The sequence below is a fragment of the Syngnathus typhle genome, linkage group LG3, assembly GCF_033458585.1.
Source record: "Syngnathus typhle isolate RoL2023-S1 ecotype Sweden linkage group LG3, RoL_Styp_1.0, whole genome shotgun sequence".
In the NCBI taxonomy this organism is placed as follows: domain Eukaryota; kingdom Metazoa; phylum Chordata; class Actinopteri; order Syngnathiformes; family Syngnathidae; genus Syngnathus; species Syngnathus typhle.
In genome coordinates, this window is record NC_083740.1 from 24033045 (window position 1) to 24050037 (window position 16993).

At 46.2% G+C, this 16993-nt stretch overlaps 1 protein-coding gene across 6 annotated transcripts in view; it reads left to right on the top strand.

Moving 5' to 3' along the window:
• LOC133151703 (N-acetylgalactosaminyltransferase 7-like) overlaps nt 1–16993 on the top strand; it is a 256760-nt gene that overhangs the window by 100959 nt on the left and 138808 nt on the right. For 5 of the 6 annotated variants that reach the window (XM_061274943.1, XM_061274945.1, XM_061274946.1 and 2 more), the window contains 2 exons: nt 3077–3194; nt 3276–3398. The exons of the other annotated variant lie outside the window; for it this stretch is intronic. In XM_061274943.1, coding sequence (XP_061130927.1) covers nt 3077–3194; nt 3276–3398 — 241 coding nt within the window. The remainder of the gene's footprint in view (nt 1–3076; nt 3195–3275; nt 3399–16993) is intronic. 6 annotated transcript variants of the gene reach the window in all.

The following is a 16993-nucleotide window of genomic DNA, read 5'->3' on the forward strand; positions in this document are numbered from 1 at the left end:
GGGCAGACAGGACTTAAATACAAAACACGTTACATTGATTGAGGTGACACAAGAGGGAGGGGCGACGCGAACAGAAACTATGGCAACCTAGACACTAGAGATGCACCGATCCGACTTTTTCAGTTTCGATACGATACCGATGCAGTGACTTCGCGTATCGGTCGATACCCGATACCGATCCGATATTATGGTTGACTTAACAAGCTACATAACTCTACATGTGGAACAGAAAAGACCAAAGGCAATGGCATCAGGCAGACTACACAGTTCTTTGCTCTAAATTAGGGGTGTCCAAACTAACGGTCCAGTTTTTATTGGCCCGCAGCAAATTCTGAAAACATAATTGAATATGGCCCGCACAAGAAGCTTGAGCTCAGCTTCTCAGTTTCCACACTAGATGGAGCCCGCCACACAAAGCGTTTAACGTCCCATTAACACCCCCTTGGAAGAGAAGCGAACACGCAGCGTTTGACATCCGATTAGCCTCCCTCCCCCCCCCCCCCCATTCGGGAGAGAAGCGAACACGCAGCGTTTGACATCCGATTAGCCTCCCCCCCCCCATTCGGGAGAGAAGCGAACGCGCAGCCTTTGACGTCCCATTAGCAACCCGAAGAGAAGCGAACGCGCAGGGTTTGACGTCCCATTAGCAACCAGAAGAGAAGCGAACGCGCAGGGTTTGACGTCCGCTTAGCAACCTGGGGAAGAGAAGCGAACGTTCGCTCCATGTTTGCGTTTGTTTAGAAAACTCTCGTGGCATGCGGCACACGTGCTGCTGACGTATGACGTAGCCCGCATCCTAATAGATTAAGGAAAGTATCGGCTCACAGATCGGCTGCATTTTCCGTTACCCGATCCATCTATTTTGTTGATATCGGGGCCGATATCCGATCCAGATATCGGATCGGTGCATCTCTACTAGACACATAGCAAAACTGGGGACAAGACATGACAAATCTCCCTCGAAATAAAACTTGAAATCACCTTTCTTCTTGTTTGTTGTCAATCGCGCATCGCATTCAGCCATCCTGCCCAACACACTTAGTCAGTAAAATTCATAATTGACGACACATCGTTTGATGCGATGGTGCAATCCTTGATGGTGTGTTATTGTCAATTATTGTTTGTTTTTTAATCTCCATCGCGGACCGGACGTCATACGGAGGCAGTATCACTGCACATGCGCACTATGGATCCGATGCGCAGAACGGATGCGCAAGACACGTCAGCTATATAAAGAGCGAGAGTTCAGTTTTCTTCCTATTGGTTTCAATTCACAGTTTAATTAGCAGTTTCAATCAACAAATAACAAAATGCGTATTACAGGTAATGTTTTATTTCACAACACTTTGCCTCCTTCTTTTCGTCTCTGCTGTTCACTTCAAACACGCTCCATATGAACGCAATGCTCTCGTATCAGACGCTTGCTCGATCACCTGCTCGTTTGCTGTCACAATGTACCAGACACAAATCCGAAACATTCGTTGCGGCTCCGAGTCACGACGAGGGGCAAGTTTTGGTTTCCAAGGGTGTTTTTATTCCTCTTCAACGTCTCTCCCATACAGAGCCGCCTTTTTCACGTGTCCGCACGCCTTTTTCACATGTCCGCACAACGCCAACAAAGAAAAATACATCCAGCCTAGTTAAGACCATACCAAAGACTATAAAAATTGGACCCATTGCCTCCCTGTGTGTGTGACGATCATTGGGACTTAAAAAAAAATAATAATAATAATTTTAAAAAATACAAATAAAAAAATAAAAAATAAATTGGGTGCGTATTATACATGGGTACAGGCTTTTTTCCAGCATCAACATGCCATTTTTAGGGTGCATATTATACAAGGGGGCGCATTATACACGGAGAAAAACGATAGTTTGTCCTCCCGTGGCCAAAACTAGTTTCTAAATTGGATTTTTAGAGATAAAATCGACTTGATCACTCGACTTTATTTCCACCAAAAAATAACCCCCAATCGGTACCCTCCTTTTCCTCTTTTCTGATTTAATTGTTGCAATCAAAACTACTCCAGGATTGAATGATTGTATTTGCAAGGGCATCAGTGAGTGGAATTGTTCAGTTTTTGGAGGATTGTGATTTGTGATTTTATTTCATGCTTCTTCAATCAAAGAGTTGTATATACTCATTTAATTCGTTGTGCGCTAATTTGTATAATATAAGCAGTCGATTGTTTGTGGATGGGTTAAGACGATTTATTAACGGAAGATTTTAAGAATTAGAGATTAAGCATTAGATTTATTTCCAAACTCTGTCTTTGCCATACTCCTGCTAATTTGATTAACTTCCGAAAAAAAGTAGTAGTCAAAAGCCACTTTGAAAGGATTAATTTGCCTTCAGAATTAATTACAGGATAATAATAATTCGATTAAATCATTTGAACCCGTATTAAGTAAAATATTAATTTGTTGGAAACAATCGAATGCGAGGAAGCGCCTTTACGGTTAAGTGTTTATATATATATATGACGTTGGATTTAGTGATTAATGCATTAAAGTTCTTTCTTAAAACGCTATCATTGTCATACTTTAGTCAATTTGACTTTCTTCCGAAAAAAGGGAAGTAATCTCTTTACTTCCCTAAACCAGCAAGAGCGGGGCCGTATTAAAAGTTACTTCGGCGAGAGCAGCGCTACGGGGCGCTATAGACTAACGAATTCCTGAGGCCTTAACAAAGGCATCTAAAAGCATCCGTAACGAAATACCAGCATCAAACAATTGAAGGGAGCCATCAATACGGCGCGGTCATACCGGCGACTTGCCTCGAATTGAGTTACTCGGCTTGCGCGTCGGATGACTTAAGAGGGATTGACGTCGTATAGAAGTTGGGTTGATTCCAAGAGAATTAATTTAACTCGGGTGGTCAGCTGCGGACGAGTCGCTTCGCCCCGGCTTATTGAACCCGTTACTGGGGAGCCGGAGGCACTTTAGTGGAAAGTGCACGTTTGACAAAAGTTAGGTCATCCAGATGTAAATACCATGAAATAAAAGTTTAGCATGAGGACTGTTACAAAGTTATTCATATATTCATTTGTTTTTCTCTGTGGGTGTCAATCCATAGGTCTCCAGCCATGGCAGGGGGTCTATTTGCTATAGAGCGTGACTACTTCTTTGAACTGGGCCTATATGATCCTGGATTGCAGATATGGGGAGGAGAAAATTTTGAAATATCATACAAGGTATGATGGCGTCACTGGTTGATGAGAGCTGAATATGCAAAATCGGTGCACATTTCTACTAAAATTTTACTGTCATTCTAGATATGGCAGTGTGGTGGCAAACTGCTCTTTGTCCCGTGCTCTCGTGTTGGGCATATATACAGACTTAAAGGTTGGCAAGGCAATCCTCCCCCTGCACATGTTGGTTCCTCACCTACGCTGAAGGTATAATAACACTCACTGTAATTTTTATAATCAACATTGTTCAAATCCATCTTAATACTGTATTTGACACATTGATCAGAACACCACTTAAGGTTTAGCAAGTTAAGGTTAGGTAAGGCTCATGAATGATGATCCATGCTGCTAATGAGAGTTGAAGAATCAGATTCAACCCAACTATTGGTTGGAGCGAGCATGTTTTGCATATGCTTTTTCAAGTAGCCTGGCACAAGCAAGAGCCATCCCCCTTTTTGTTCTGTTACCATCCATCCATCCATCCATCCATCCATCCATACATCCATACATACATACATACATACATCCATCCATACATCCATCTTCCGCTTATCTGGGGTCGGGTCGCGGGGTCAGCAACTTTAGGACTCCCAGACTTCCCTCTCCCCAGCCACTTCATACAGCTCATCCCGGGGGATCCCAAGGCGTTCCCAGGCCAGCTGAGAGATATACCGTATTTTCCGCCCTATAAGGCGCACCGGGGTATAAGGCGCACCTTCAATGAACGGCCCATTTTAAAACTTTGTCCATATATAAGGCGCACCGGCCTATAAGGCGCATAAAATAGAAGCTTTACTGCAACAAACTGAGGTTGACTAGGGTTGCGGTATGCACCCACTAGCCAATAACCAACGAGCCCTCTGTAAACAATCGCGTTTCTCAAACAATCTCCTATAAAATGATTGGAACTGACTAAAGTTCAATCTAACGCATTGGTACTACTTACCTATGTTTCCCTTCCATATCGATCCGTAGATTTACTCGAAACATTAACAGCGCGGCCTATTTTGACATGAAATAGCCTCGCGCGTATAGCAGCTATCGTTATAGCATTAGCCATCCGCGATTTCCTATGAGCCTCAGCTCGCAATCTCCCATGAGCCTCAGCAAAGTGTAAACAATCGCGTCTCTCAAACGAGCTCCTATAAAATGATCAGAACTGACTAAAGTTTGATCTAATGCATTGGTACTACTTACCTATGTTTCCCTTCCATATCGATCCGTAGAATTACTCGAAACATTAACAGAGCAGCCTATTTTGACATGAAATACCCTCGCGCGTATAGCAGCTATCGTTATAGCATTAGCCATCCGCAAAAACCAATGACCCTCAGCTCGCAATCTCCCATGAGCGTCAGCAAAGTGTAAACAAACAATCGTGTCTCTCAAACGAGCTCCTATAAAATGATCAGAACTGACTAAAGTTCGATCTAACGCATTGGTACTACTTACCTATGTTTCCCTTCCATATCGATCCGTAGAATTACTCGAAACATTAACAGAGCAGCCTATTTTGACATGAAATAGCCTCGCGCGTATAGCAGCTATCGTTATAGCATTAGCCATCCGCAATTTCCTAAGAGCCTCAGCTCGCAATCTCCCATAAGCCTCAGTAAAGTGTAAACAATCGCGTCTCTCAAACGAGTGCCTATAAAATGATCAGAACTGACCAAAGTTCAATCTAACGCATTGGTACTACTTACCTATGTTTCCCTTCCATATCGATCCGTAGAATTACTCGAAACATGAACAGAGCAGCCTATTTTGACATGAAATAGCCTCGCGCGTATAGCAGCTATCGTTATAGCATTAGCCATCCGCAAAAAACAATGACCCTCAGCTGGCAATCTCCCATGAGCCTCAGCAAAGTGTAAACAAACAATCGCGTCTCTCAAACGAGCTCCTATAAAATGATCAGAACTGACTAAAGTTCGATCTAACGCATTGGTACTACTTACCTATGTTTCCCTTCCATATCGATCCGTAGATTTACTCGAAACATGAACAGAGCGGCCTATTTTGACATGAAATAGCCTCGCGCGTATAGCAGCTATCGTTATAGCATTAGCCATCCGCAATTTCCTATGAGCCTCAGCTCGCAATCTCCCATGAGCGTCAGCAAAGTGTAAACAATCGCGTCTCTCAAACGAGCTCCTATAAAATGATCAGAACTGACTAAAGTTCGATCTAACGCATTGGTACTACTTACCTATGTTTCCCTTCCATATCGATCCGTAGAATTACTCGAAACATTAACAGAGCAGCCTATTTTGACATGAAATAGCCTCGCGCGTATAGCAGCTATTGTTATAGCATTAGCCATCCGCAATTTCTTAAGAGCCTCAGCTCGCAATCTCCCATGAGCGTCAGCAAAGTGTAAACAATTGCGTCTCTCAAACGAGTGCCTATAAAATGATCAGAACTGACCAAAGTTCGATCTAACGCATTGGTACTACTTACCTATGTTTCCCTTCCATATCAATCCGTAGAATTACTCGAAACATGAACAGAGCAGCCTATTTTGACATGAAATAGCCTCGCGCGTATAGCAGCTATCGTTATAGCATTAGCCATCCGCAAAAACCAATGACCCTCAGCTTGCAATCTCCCATGAGCCTCAGCAAAGTGTAAACAAACAATCGCGTCTCTCAAACGAGCTCCTATAAAATGATCAGAACTGACTAAAGTTCGATCTTACGCATTGGTACTACTTACCTATGTTTCCCTTCCATATCGATCCGTAGATTTACTCAAAACATTAACGGAGCAGCCTATTTTGAAATGAAATAGCCTCCCGGGTACAACAGCTATTCGGTGACGCCCCCTGACTACAGTTACCGTAATGCTGGGAAGCGATGCGACCTTGTAATTTACTAGTCGTACTAAAACGTACTAAAACATTTTGGCAGAGCACTGTGTACAACCAGTATGGATCAACAAATTCATCACTTGATCCATATATAAGGCGCACCGGGCTATAAGGCGCACTGTTGACTTTTGATAAAAATTTAGGTTTTTAGGTGCGCCTTATAGGGCGGAAAATACGGTAGTCTCTCCAGCGCGTCCTGGGTCGTCCCCATGTCCTCCTACTGGCGGGACATGCCCGGAACACCTCCCCAGGGAGGCGTTCAGGAGGCATCCTGATAAGATGCCCGAGCAACCTCATCTGGCTCCTCTCAACGTGGAGGAGCAGCGGCTCTACTCCGAGTCTCTCCCGGATGACCGAGCTTCTCACCTTATCTCTAAGGGAGAGCCCGGACACCCTGCGGAGGAAACTCATTTCGGCCGCTTGTATCCTGGATCTCGTTCTTTCGGTCTCGACCCATAGCTCGTGACCATAGGTGAGGGTAGGAGCATTGATGGACCGGTAAATCGAGAGCTTTGCCTTTTGGCTCAGCTCCTCTTCACCACGACAGATCGGTACAGAGTCCGCATTACTGCTGACGCTGCACCAATCCACCTGTCGATCTTGTGCTCCAACCGGCCCTCACTCGTGAACAAGACCCCAAGATACTTGAACTCCTCCACTTGGGGCAGGGTCTCATCCCCGATCCGGAGAAGGCATTCCACTCTTTTCCGGCCGAGGACCATGGACTCGGATTTGGAGGTGCTGACCCTCATCTCGACCGCTTCACACTCGGCTGCGAACCGCTCCAATGAGAGCTGGAGATCACGGCCTGAAGAACCCAACAGCACCATGTCGTCTGCAAAAAGCAGAGACGCGATGCTGAGGTCCCCAAACCGGACCCCCTCAACGCCTCGGCTGCGCCTAGAATTTCTGTCCATAAAGATTATGAACAGAATCGGTGACAAAAAGCAGCCTTGGCGGAGTCTAACTCTCACTGGGAATGAATCCGATTTACTGCCGGAAATGCGGACCAAACTCTGGCATCTGTGATACAGGGACCAAACCACCCTTATCAGTTGGCTCGGCACCCCGTACTCCCAAAGCACCCTCTCCTGAACCTCCCGAGGGACACGGTCGAACGCCTTCTCCAAGAACACAAAACACATGTGAACTGGTGTAGAGCTGCTCCACTGTTCCACGGCCAGAACAAAAGCCACACTGCTCCTCCTGAATCCGAGGCTCGACCTCCTGACGGACCCACCTCTCCAGCACCCCTGAATAGACCTTACCAGGGAGGCTGAGGAGTGTGATTCCCCTGTAATTGGAACACACCCTCCGGTCCCCCTTCTTAAAGACGGGAACTACCACCCCAGTCTGCCAATCCAGAGGTACCGTTCCCGATGTCCACGCAATGTTGTAGAGGCATGTCAGCCATGACAGCCCCACAACATCCAGAGCCTTTAAGAATTCCGGGCGGATCTCATCCACCCCCGGGGCCTTGCTACCGAGGAGTTTTTTAACTACCTCAGTGACTTTGACCCCAGAGAGTGGAGAGTCCGCCTCAGAGTCTCCAGGCCCTGCTTCCACAATGGAAGGCGTGTAGATAGAATTGAGGAGGTCTTCGAAGTATTCTCTCCACCGACTCACGACATCCTGAGTTGAGGTAAGCAGCACGGCATCTCCACTGTAAACAGTGTTGACGGTGCATTGCTTCCCCCTCCTGAAACGCCGGATGGTGGACCAGAATTTCTTCGAAGCCGTCCGTAAGTCATTCTCCATGGCCTCGCCAAGCTCCCTCCACACCTGGGTTTTTTCCTCAGCAACCGCCGAAGCCGCGTTCCGCTTGGCCATCCGGTACCTGTCAGCTGCCTCCGGAGTCCCGCAGGCCAAACCGGCCCGATAGGACCCCTTCTTCAGCTTGACGGCATCCGTTACCGCCGGTGTCCACCAGCGAGTTCGGGGATTGTCGCCACGACAGGCACCAACGACCTTACGGCCACAGGTCCGGTCGGCTGCCTCAACAATGGACCAGGTCTAGGACTAGGTCCATATACTTTACTCGTCATAAGGGGTCTTCTGAGCCATGCTTTGTCTGGCCCCTCACCTAGGACCCTTTAGCCATTGGTAACCCTACCAGGGGCATAAAACCCCAGACAACATTGTTCCTAGGATCATAGGGTCACGCACACCCCTCCACCACGATAAGGTGACAACTCACGGAGGTGGTTCTGTGCTCTGTTTTACCACCTGTCACAATCAACTGTCAGGTCAAACCACTTGTCTGGGAATCCACAAAGTTCCTAATTGCTCTATGGTTCAAGGTTAAGGTTCTGAATGCCACCACTTAGAATGTATGTTATTTCTCACTAACGGTCAGTGGTCAGGCAGTGGTCTTGACAGACCCAGTATCTGTTGTATCAAGTACACACAGAAACACCATCTCCTTCCTCTCCCACCAAGCTTACCTGTCAGAAGTGGCATGCTACTTGTGATACGTCATGCAAACCAATCAGCTCCGAGCTACTGCTTGCAAACTGGCAGGAATACTTGGCACTAACACTAGCACCGATCCTCACGTACTGTGGAAACCCTCATCTAATTTACTTAAAATAAGCATCATTATCACTATCAGCGGACGAGAAGTAGCAAAACATTACAACATAAGTAAATAATAAATCGAATATGTCGATCAGTCAGCCTGCCAATTAAATCGGACAGTGAAAGCTCTTTTAAAAATAAAATTTCAAAATCAATAACATTGGGCCACATTTAGCCAACTACTCTAATTGTTTCTAATAAAACAGTACCATACATACATGCTGAATGGCGTCTGAATAGTGCAGAATAGTGTCCTTACATTGTTTTTGTTAGTGTGTGTGCCGTGTGCGCTAGAAACGGTCTCTATAAAGTGACGTCACTAGCGAGGTGAGAAAAGGCTCCCAGGTCGTGGCAGTGGCTGTGGAGATGCACCTTTTTTGTAGAGCAGAGTAAACTGGAGCAGGGTAGACACTGTTGGTAGAATTATTTAATTGATCCTGCGGATGGTTTATCGTTCTGTTGAGGCGAGCACCCTCTTCTTTGCGGTGGCGTGCTCGGGGAGTCAAGAAGAGGGATGCCTCCCGCCTGGACAAATTAATGAGGAAGGTGGCACTTTGTTGTTGGCACGGAGCTACCTAATCTGGCGTCTGTGGCAGATCAGCGGGTGTTGGGTAGGCTGCTGTCCATCAAAAAAACTATTTTATTTTTAAACACTTTATTGTACTTTTAAATACTTTATTGTATTTTAAACACTTTTTAAAACATTTTAAAGTGTAAACGTGTCACGGCTCCGCTCTGCTCTTGCCGTGCTGGCCGGCTGACGCGCCCCTGCAGCCCAGCGCCAGGGCGTCCACACAAGACTTTTATCGTTTTATTTTTAATATTTTTAATGACTTTATCGTATTTATAAACACTTTTTAAACATTTTAAAGTGTAAACGTGTCACGGCTTAGGCTCTGCTCTCGCTGTGCTGCTGATGCGGCCCCACGGCAAAGCGTGAGGGCATCCACACAAGACTTTTATATATATATATATATATATATATATATATATATATATATATATATATATATATATATATATATATATATATATATATATATATATATATATATATATATATATATATACATATATATATATATATATATTTAGGCTAAGATCAAGACAGTGCGGAGAGACGTGAGCCAACTATCAGAAAGGTGCAATGAAGAAACCAGCACCCAAGAAGTACAGCCAGATGAACGTACCTGAAGCACTAGAGACTGCCAAACAGAGGCTCCTAGCCCTGTCCAGTCGCCTAAAGAGATACACAAGAGAAAGTGAAGCCAGGCGAATAAACAGGCTCTTCACAACCCAACCAGGAAAAGTGTACTCTCAATGGCAGGGTAACAACAGCAGAACAGACCCACCAAGGCTGGAGACTGAGCAATACTGGAAGGGCATATGGGAGAAGGACACATCACACAACAGTGAGGCACAATGGCTAGTCTCTCTAAGAGAAGACCACAGCAGAACCCAGTTACCATCACTGTGGCAGACATCCAAGAGAGAGTCTCAGGTATGAAGAACTGGACAGCACCCGGGCCAGATATGATCCATGCCTACTGGATTAAGAAGCTCACTGCACTCCATGAGCGCCTAGCAGAACAAATGAACCAGCTACTAAAAGTTGGAACTCACCCCGAATGGTTAACTGAAGGACGCACAGTCCTGATCCTGAAGGATCCCACAAAGGGTACAGTCCCATCCAACTATCGGCCAATAACCTGTCTCCCTACAACATGGAAGATCATGTCAGGCATCATAGCGGCTAAGATAAGTGTACACATGGCTCAATACATGAGCACAACACAGAAAGGCATAGGCAACAATACCAGAGGAGCCAAACACCAGCTGCTGATTGACGGAACAGTCGCCCGAGACTGCAAGACTCGACACACCAACCTGTGCACTGCCTGGATTGATTACAAGAAAGCCTACGACTCCATGCCACACTCATGGATCACTGAATGCTTGGAACTGTACAACATCAACAGGAACCTGAGCCTTCATTGCAAACTCGATGGGACTGTGGAAAACAACCCTTGAGGCCAATTACAAGCCAATTGCACAAGTCTCCATCAAATGTGGCATATACCAAGGAGATGCTCTGTCCCCACTGCTGTTCTGAATAGGTCTGAACCCCCTCAGCCAAATAATCAACAAGACTGGCTACGGATACCGACTCAAAAATGGGGCCACCATCAGTCACCTCCTATACATGGATGACGTAAAGTTGTATGCCAAGAGCGAGCGAGACATCGATTCACTGATCCACACAACCAGGATCTACAGCACAGACATTGGAATGTCATTCGGACTAGAGAAGTGCGGTCGCATGGTGACAAAGAGAGGGAAGGTAGTCCATACAGAAGGGGTCTCACTCGCAGAAGGAACAATAACAGACATTGAGGACAGCTACAAGTACCTTGGTATCCAACAAGCAAATGGCAACCTTGATGAAGCCACAAGGAGAGGAGCCACAGCCAAATACCTACAACGAGTAAGGCAAGTCCTCAGAAGTCAGCTAAATGGCAAGAACAAGATCCGGGCAATAAACAGCTACGCCCTGCCAGTCATCAGATACCCTGCAGGAATAATAAGCTGGCCAAAGGAAGAGACGCAAACCACAGATGTCAAGACACGGAAGCTCCTAACCATGCACGGAGGGTTCCACCCTAAGTCCAGCACCCTGAGACTGTACACTAGCCGTAAAGAAGGAGGCCGAGGACTACTGAGTCTGAGAGCCACTGTTCGGGATGAAACAGCCAAGATCCATAAGTTCATCAAGGAAAAGGCCCGAACGGATGACGTGCTCAGTGAATGTCTCAGACAATGGCAAACAGAGGAAGAGTGGCTAGAGACACCATCATGGGAGGACAAACCCCTACATGGGATGTACCATCGGCAGATAAGTGAAGTGGCTGACATCAAAAAATCCTACCAATGGCTGGAAAAAGCTGGACTGAAGGACAGCACAGAGGCACTCATTATGGCTGCACAGGAACAGGCTCTGAACACCAGAGCAATAGAGGCCAAGATCTACCACACCAGACAAGACCCAAGGTGTAGGCTGTGCAAAGAGGCCCCTGAGACAGTCCAGCACATAACAGCAGGGTGTAAGATGCTAGCAGGGAAAGCATACATGGAACGTCATAACCAAGTGGCTGGCATAGTGTACAGGAACATCTGTGCAGAGTATGGACTGGAAGCCCCAAGTTCAAAGTGGGAAGCACCCCCTAAGGTGGCAGAGAACGGGCGAGCCAAGATCCTGTGGGACTTCCAGATCCAGACTGACAAGATGGTGATGGCGAACCAACCGGACATTGTGGTGGTGGACAAACAGCAGAAGAAGGCCGTTGTAGTGGATATAGCAATACTAAGCGATGGCAACATCAGGAAAAAAGAACTTGAGAAGCTAGAGAAATACCAGGGCCTCAAAGAAGAGCTTGAGAAGGCCTGGAAAAAGAAGGCCTCGGTGGTGCCCGTGGTCATTGGGGCACTTGGGGCAGTGACCCCCAAACTGGAGGAGTTGCTACAGCAGATTCCAGGAACAACATCAGACATCTCAGTCCAGAAGAGTGCTAGGAACAGCCAAAATACTGCGCAGAACCCTCAAGCTCCCAGGCCTCTGGTAGAGGACCCGAGCTTGGAGTGGGAGACCACCCGCGGAGGGTGAGAGGGGAATTTTTTTATTTTTATATAAAAAAAGAAATATATATCAGTGGTGGGCCTAAAAATATCTGAATCACAGACTGTTAATTATATTTTGTCCATGAGTACGTAATAATTTAATACGTATTTATTCAAGAGTCAAGATTCAAGAAGAGTTTTTATTCGCCATGTTTGAGCGTGCCAAACAAGGAATTTGACTTTGGTAAATCACAGCCTCTGTTCAACATTTAGGTGACTAACAACACTCAGGACATGTGAAAAATGGCAAATATTCTCAAACATCCCCTGATCTTAAACTCCCAAGAGGGCACGGAAGAACTCAAAACTCCAGCTAGGGGAACTGAGAAACCTTGAGAAGAGACCACAGATGGGAAGGTCCCTTATTCAGGATGACCAGGCTGCAATGGATGCAGAGAGGACACAAAGTACAAACAGTGTAGACAAATTCAAAATAGGTGTGGAGAGCAGGATGTTATTGCACAGTAGTGACTCTGAGACTCTAAGAGTGGTGTGAGTTCATCAGAGCAACAGCCTGGGGGAAGAAGCTGTCTCTGTGTCTGCTGGTTTTGGCGTACCGATCTCTATAACGCCATCCGGAGGGTAGTAGTTCAAACAGACCGCAACCTGGGTGAGAAGGGTCTGTAGAGATGTTCCTTGCACGTTTCCTGGTCCTGGAGAGGGACAAGTCTTGGATAGATGGGAGGTTGATTCCAATTATCTTTTCTGCAGACCTGATTGTCCGTTGCAGTCTGTGCTTTTCTTGTTTGGAGGCCGATCCAAACCAGACAGTGATGGAGGTGCAGAGGACAGACTGGATGATGGCAGTGTAGAAGGTCTTCAGAAGCCCTCGCGGCAGGTTGAACTTCTTGAGCTGTCTCAGGAAGTACAGCCTCTGCTGGGCCTTCTTCTGGACAGAGTCTATGTGGCCGGTCCGTTTCAGGTCCCGAGAGATTGTGGTTCCCAGGAACTTGAAGGTGTCCGTGGAGAGAATAGTATTACTGCGGATAGTGAGGGGTAAAGGTGGTGAAGGATCTCGCCTGAAGTCTACTGTCATCTCCGCGGTCTTGAGCGGGTTCAGCTCCAGGTGGTTTTGGCTGCACCAGTGGACCAGCCGCTCCACCTCCTGTCTGCACGCAGTCTCCTCACCGTCCTAGATCAGTCCGATGAGAGTGGTGTCGTCAGCATACTTCAGGAGCTTCACAGGAGAGTCACTTGAGGAGAAAGAAATCTTTGGTGTAGAGAGAGGAGCAGTGGGGAGAGAACGCACCCCTGAGGGGCTCCAGTATTGGTGGTCCAGGTGTCAGATGTGATGCCCCCAAGCCTCACATGCTGTCTCCTGTTGGTCAGGAAGCTGGTGATCCACTGACAGGTGGAGGCAGGCACCGCAAATTGGATGAGCTTCTGTTGGAGGATGTCAGGAGCGATGGTGTTGAGCGCCGAGCTGAAGTCCACGAACAGGATTCTGGCGTACGTTCCTGGGGAGTCCAGGTGGTGCAGGATGTAGTGCAGTCCCATGTTGACCGCATCATCCACCGACCTGTTTGCCTGGTAGGCAAACTGGAGGGGGTCAAGCAGGGGGCCCGTGACATCCTTCAGGTGGTTCAGTACTAACCTCTCCAAAGATTTCATGAACACAGATGTCAGTGCGACAGGTCTATAGTCATTCAAACCTGTGATGGTGGGCTTCTTGGCCACTGGAACGATGGTGGAGTACTTGAAGCACGAAGGCACCTCACACAGCTCCAGAGAACGGTTGAAGATCCGTGCAAAGGTGGGCACCAGCTGCTCAGCGCAGACTTTCAAGCAGGAAGGTGACACGCCGTCTGGGCCCGGTGCCTTCCTGGTCTTTTGACTCCGGAACATCTGGCGCACTTCCTCCTCGCGGATCTGGAGTGCGGGCGCGGCCTCTGCAAGAGACAAAATGGACAAAATGTATTTAAGATTTATTGAATACGTATTAAATAATTCCAAATGGTCTGTCCGCTTTCTTTCATTGCGAGCCCCCTGGTTGCGTGCTTTCAGGCGTGTATTTTCATATTTAAGCATTCAACCAGTCACATTTCAGCCAGTATTTGTTGCCAGGGTCAAAGAAATCTGCCTGGAGGCCTTCACAATCAGTTCTGCGGGCCCTGTAGTATAAATTAAATGTCGATCCAACTGTCGCTTCAACCAATCAGATTTTGAGTTAGCGACACCAAGGCCTTCTAGCAGGCGTACGGAAACATCAGCGTATTCACACGCTTTGATTGGATAGTCAGAGAGTGTACTAGCCAGAGCGAGCAAACTGCATCTGTATCAAGCTGCATGTTGATTTAATCGCTGTTTTGTCAACCCACCATGGGTGAAGGAGGAAAAGAAATGGATTTGGTTGCAGATTTACTATCAAACCCATTTTCAAGACGGACTTTTCAAGAAAAGCTGGACATTGTTAAGTAAGGTCGGGCAACCCCGAAGCTCGCAAGCCTACCGCAACCCGGAAAAGGATTATCCGCCACTTTCAGTCAACTAGTTACGAGCGGTACTCCTGGCTCACAGGCTCCAAGGAATGCTGCAAATTGCATTGCTGGGAGTGCTTGTTATTTGCCATTGATCGACATGGTGTTTGGAGCCACACTGGATTTGTAAATTTGACTTGCTTAACCAAGGCAGCAACGAGGCATCATAGCACTGCCGGACACTTACAAGCAACGGTGCTTTCCAAAACTTTTGGGGAAACTTGAGTGGATCTACAGCTGAGCGAGCTCCACAACGAAAAGGTGAAGAAAAACAGGGAAATCTTAAAAATACTGATAGACTACACATTACAGTACACATTTGTGTGTTTGGCGGTGATCATCCCCGTGTCCACTGCTTCTGTTGAACGGACATTCTCAGCCCTAAAGAGAATTAAAATTTACGGCAGAAATACGACAGGGCAGGCTCAACTTTCAGCATTAGCTTCGATGGCGATAGAAAATGACTTCTTGATGGAACTGAAAGGCACGGATAATCAGCACAACAGAGTAACTGAAATATTCTTGAGGAAAGAATGGAGGATGGATTTTGTGTACAAATAATCAGGATTTTTGGTGGTTAAAATGTTGCTATAATCCTAACTAATATTGCAATTTTATCAGGTTTATTTGTGAGGATTTTTTTTATATTTGTTGCAGCTGTACCATCAGTAGACATTTTATAGCCATAATATACCGTTTTTTTTCCGTGTATAGTGCGCCCCCATGTATAATACGCACCCTAAAAATGGCATGCTGATGCTGGAAAAAAGCCTGTACCCATGTATAATACGCACCCAATTTTTATGAATTTATTTTTATTTTTTTTATTTTATTTTATTTTTATTTATTTATTTTTTAAGTCCCAATGATCGTCACACACGCAGGGAGGCAATGGGTCCCATTTTTATAGTCTTTGGTATGGTCTTAACTAGGCTGGATGTAATTTTTTTTGTTGGCGTTGATTTCTCCGACTGCCCGTAAACGCACCACCGCGCTCCGTGCGCGCACGGGACAGCAAACGAGCAGGTGATCGAGCAAGCGTCTGATACGAGAGCATTGCGGTCGCATGGAGCGTGTTTGAAGTGAACAGCAGAGAAGAAAGGAACAAAGCAAAGTGTTGTGAAATAAAATATTACCTGTAATACGGATTTAGGTAGAGAACTGAACTCTCGCTCTTTATATAGCTGACGTGTCTTGCGCATCCGTTCTGCGCATCTGTAATGGCGGCCTCCGTATGATATCCGGTTTGCGTGTGTGCGCGTGTGTGCGAGAGCGAGAGAGAGCGAGAGAGAAAGCGCGAGAGAGAACGCTCAACCGTAGCGCGCCGCCGACCGCCCAACTGCACCGCGCTGGTCGATTATTGTGACAGAGCCGTCGCTGAAATTTAGAAGATATTTTTAAAGTCCTGATGTACTTTCTAAAATTTAAGTGGACCTCAGAGCGCACTGCGCAGGGAGCTTAATTTGGTGCGGTCGCGCAACCGCAGCGCGCCGCGCGCTCACTGTCGCATTGCTTAAAGAGCGCCTTTGTGTTTTAGGATGAACAGCAGAGACCAAAGAACAAGGCAAAGTGTTGTGAAATAAAATATTACCTGTAATACGCATTTTGTTATTTGCTGATTGAAACTGCTAATTAAACTGTGAATTGAAACTAATAGGAAGAAAACAACTCTCGCTCTTTATATAGCTGACGTGTCTTGCGCATCCGTTCTGTGCATTTTATTTCACAACACTTTGCCTTGTTCCTTTCTTCTCTGCTGTTCACTTCAAACACGCTCCATGCGACCGCAATGCTCTTGTATCAGACACTTGCTCGATCACCTGCTCATTATGCGTATATAATAACAATGTGAGTAAAATACAGTATAATGTATAATGGAACTGACTGCCTTCCTCCAGTGATGTTTTTTTTTTTTTACCGTAAATCATGGCATGCATGCGTCCAATAATGTGGTGCATCCTATGTGTGGATTAAGGAGAGAAAAGCCCCCATAATTGAGTCTGTGCATTTCAGAGATGTTTCATTTTCCACTAACTAGCCGAGTTTATTTATTTAAATTAAAAAAGTTCGAATTTTCTATTTTATTTTGGAGAAATAATGAAACAATGAATGCCTTTAAAAACGCTAACTTTTAATGAGGAAAAGGGCCACACACCCCTCCCCTCCATGTCTTGGTTGAAGACGTCACGTAAGCAAGTGATCTC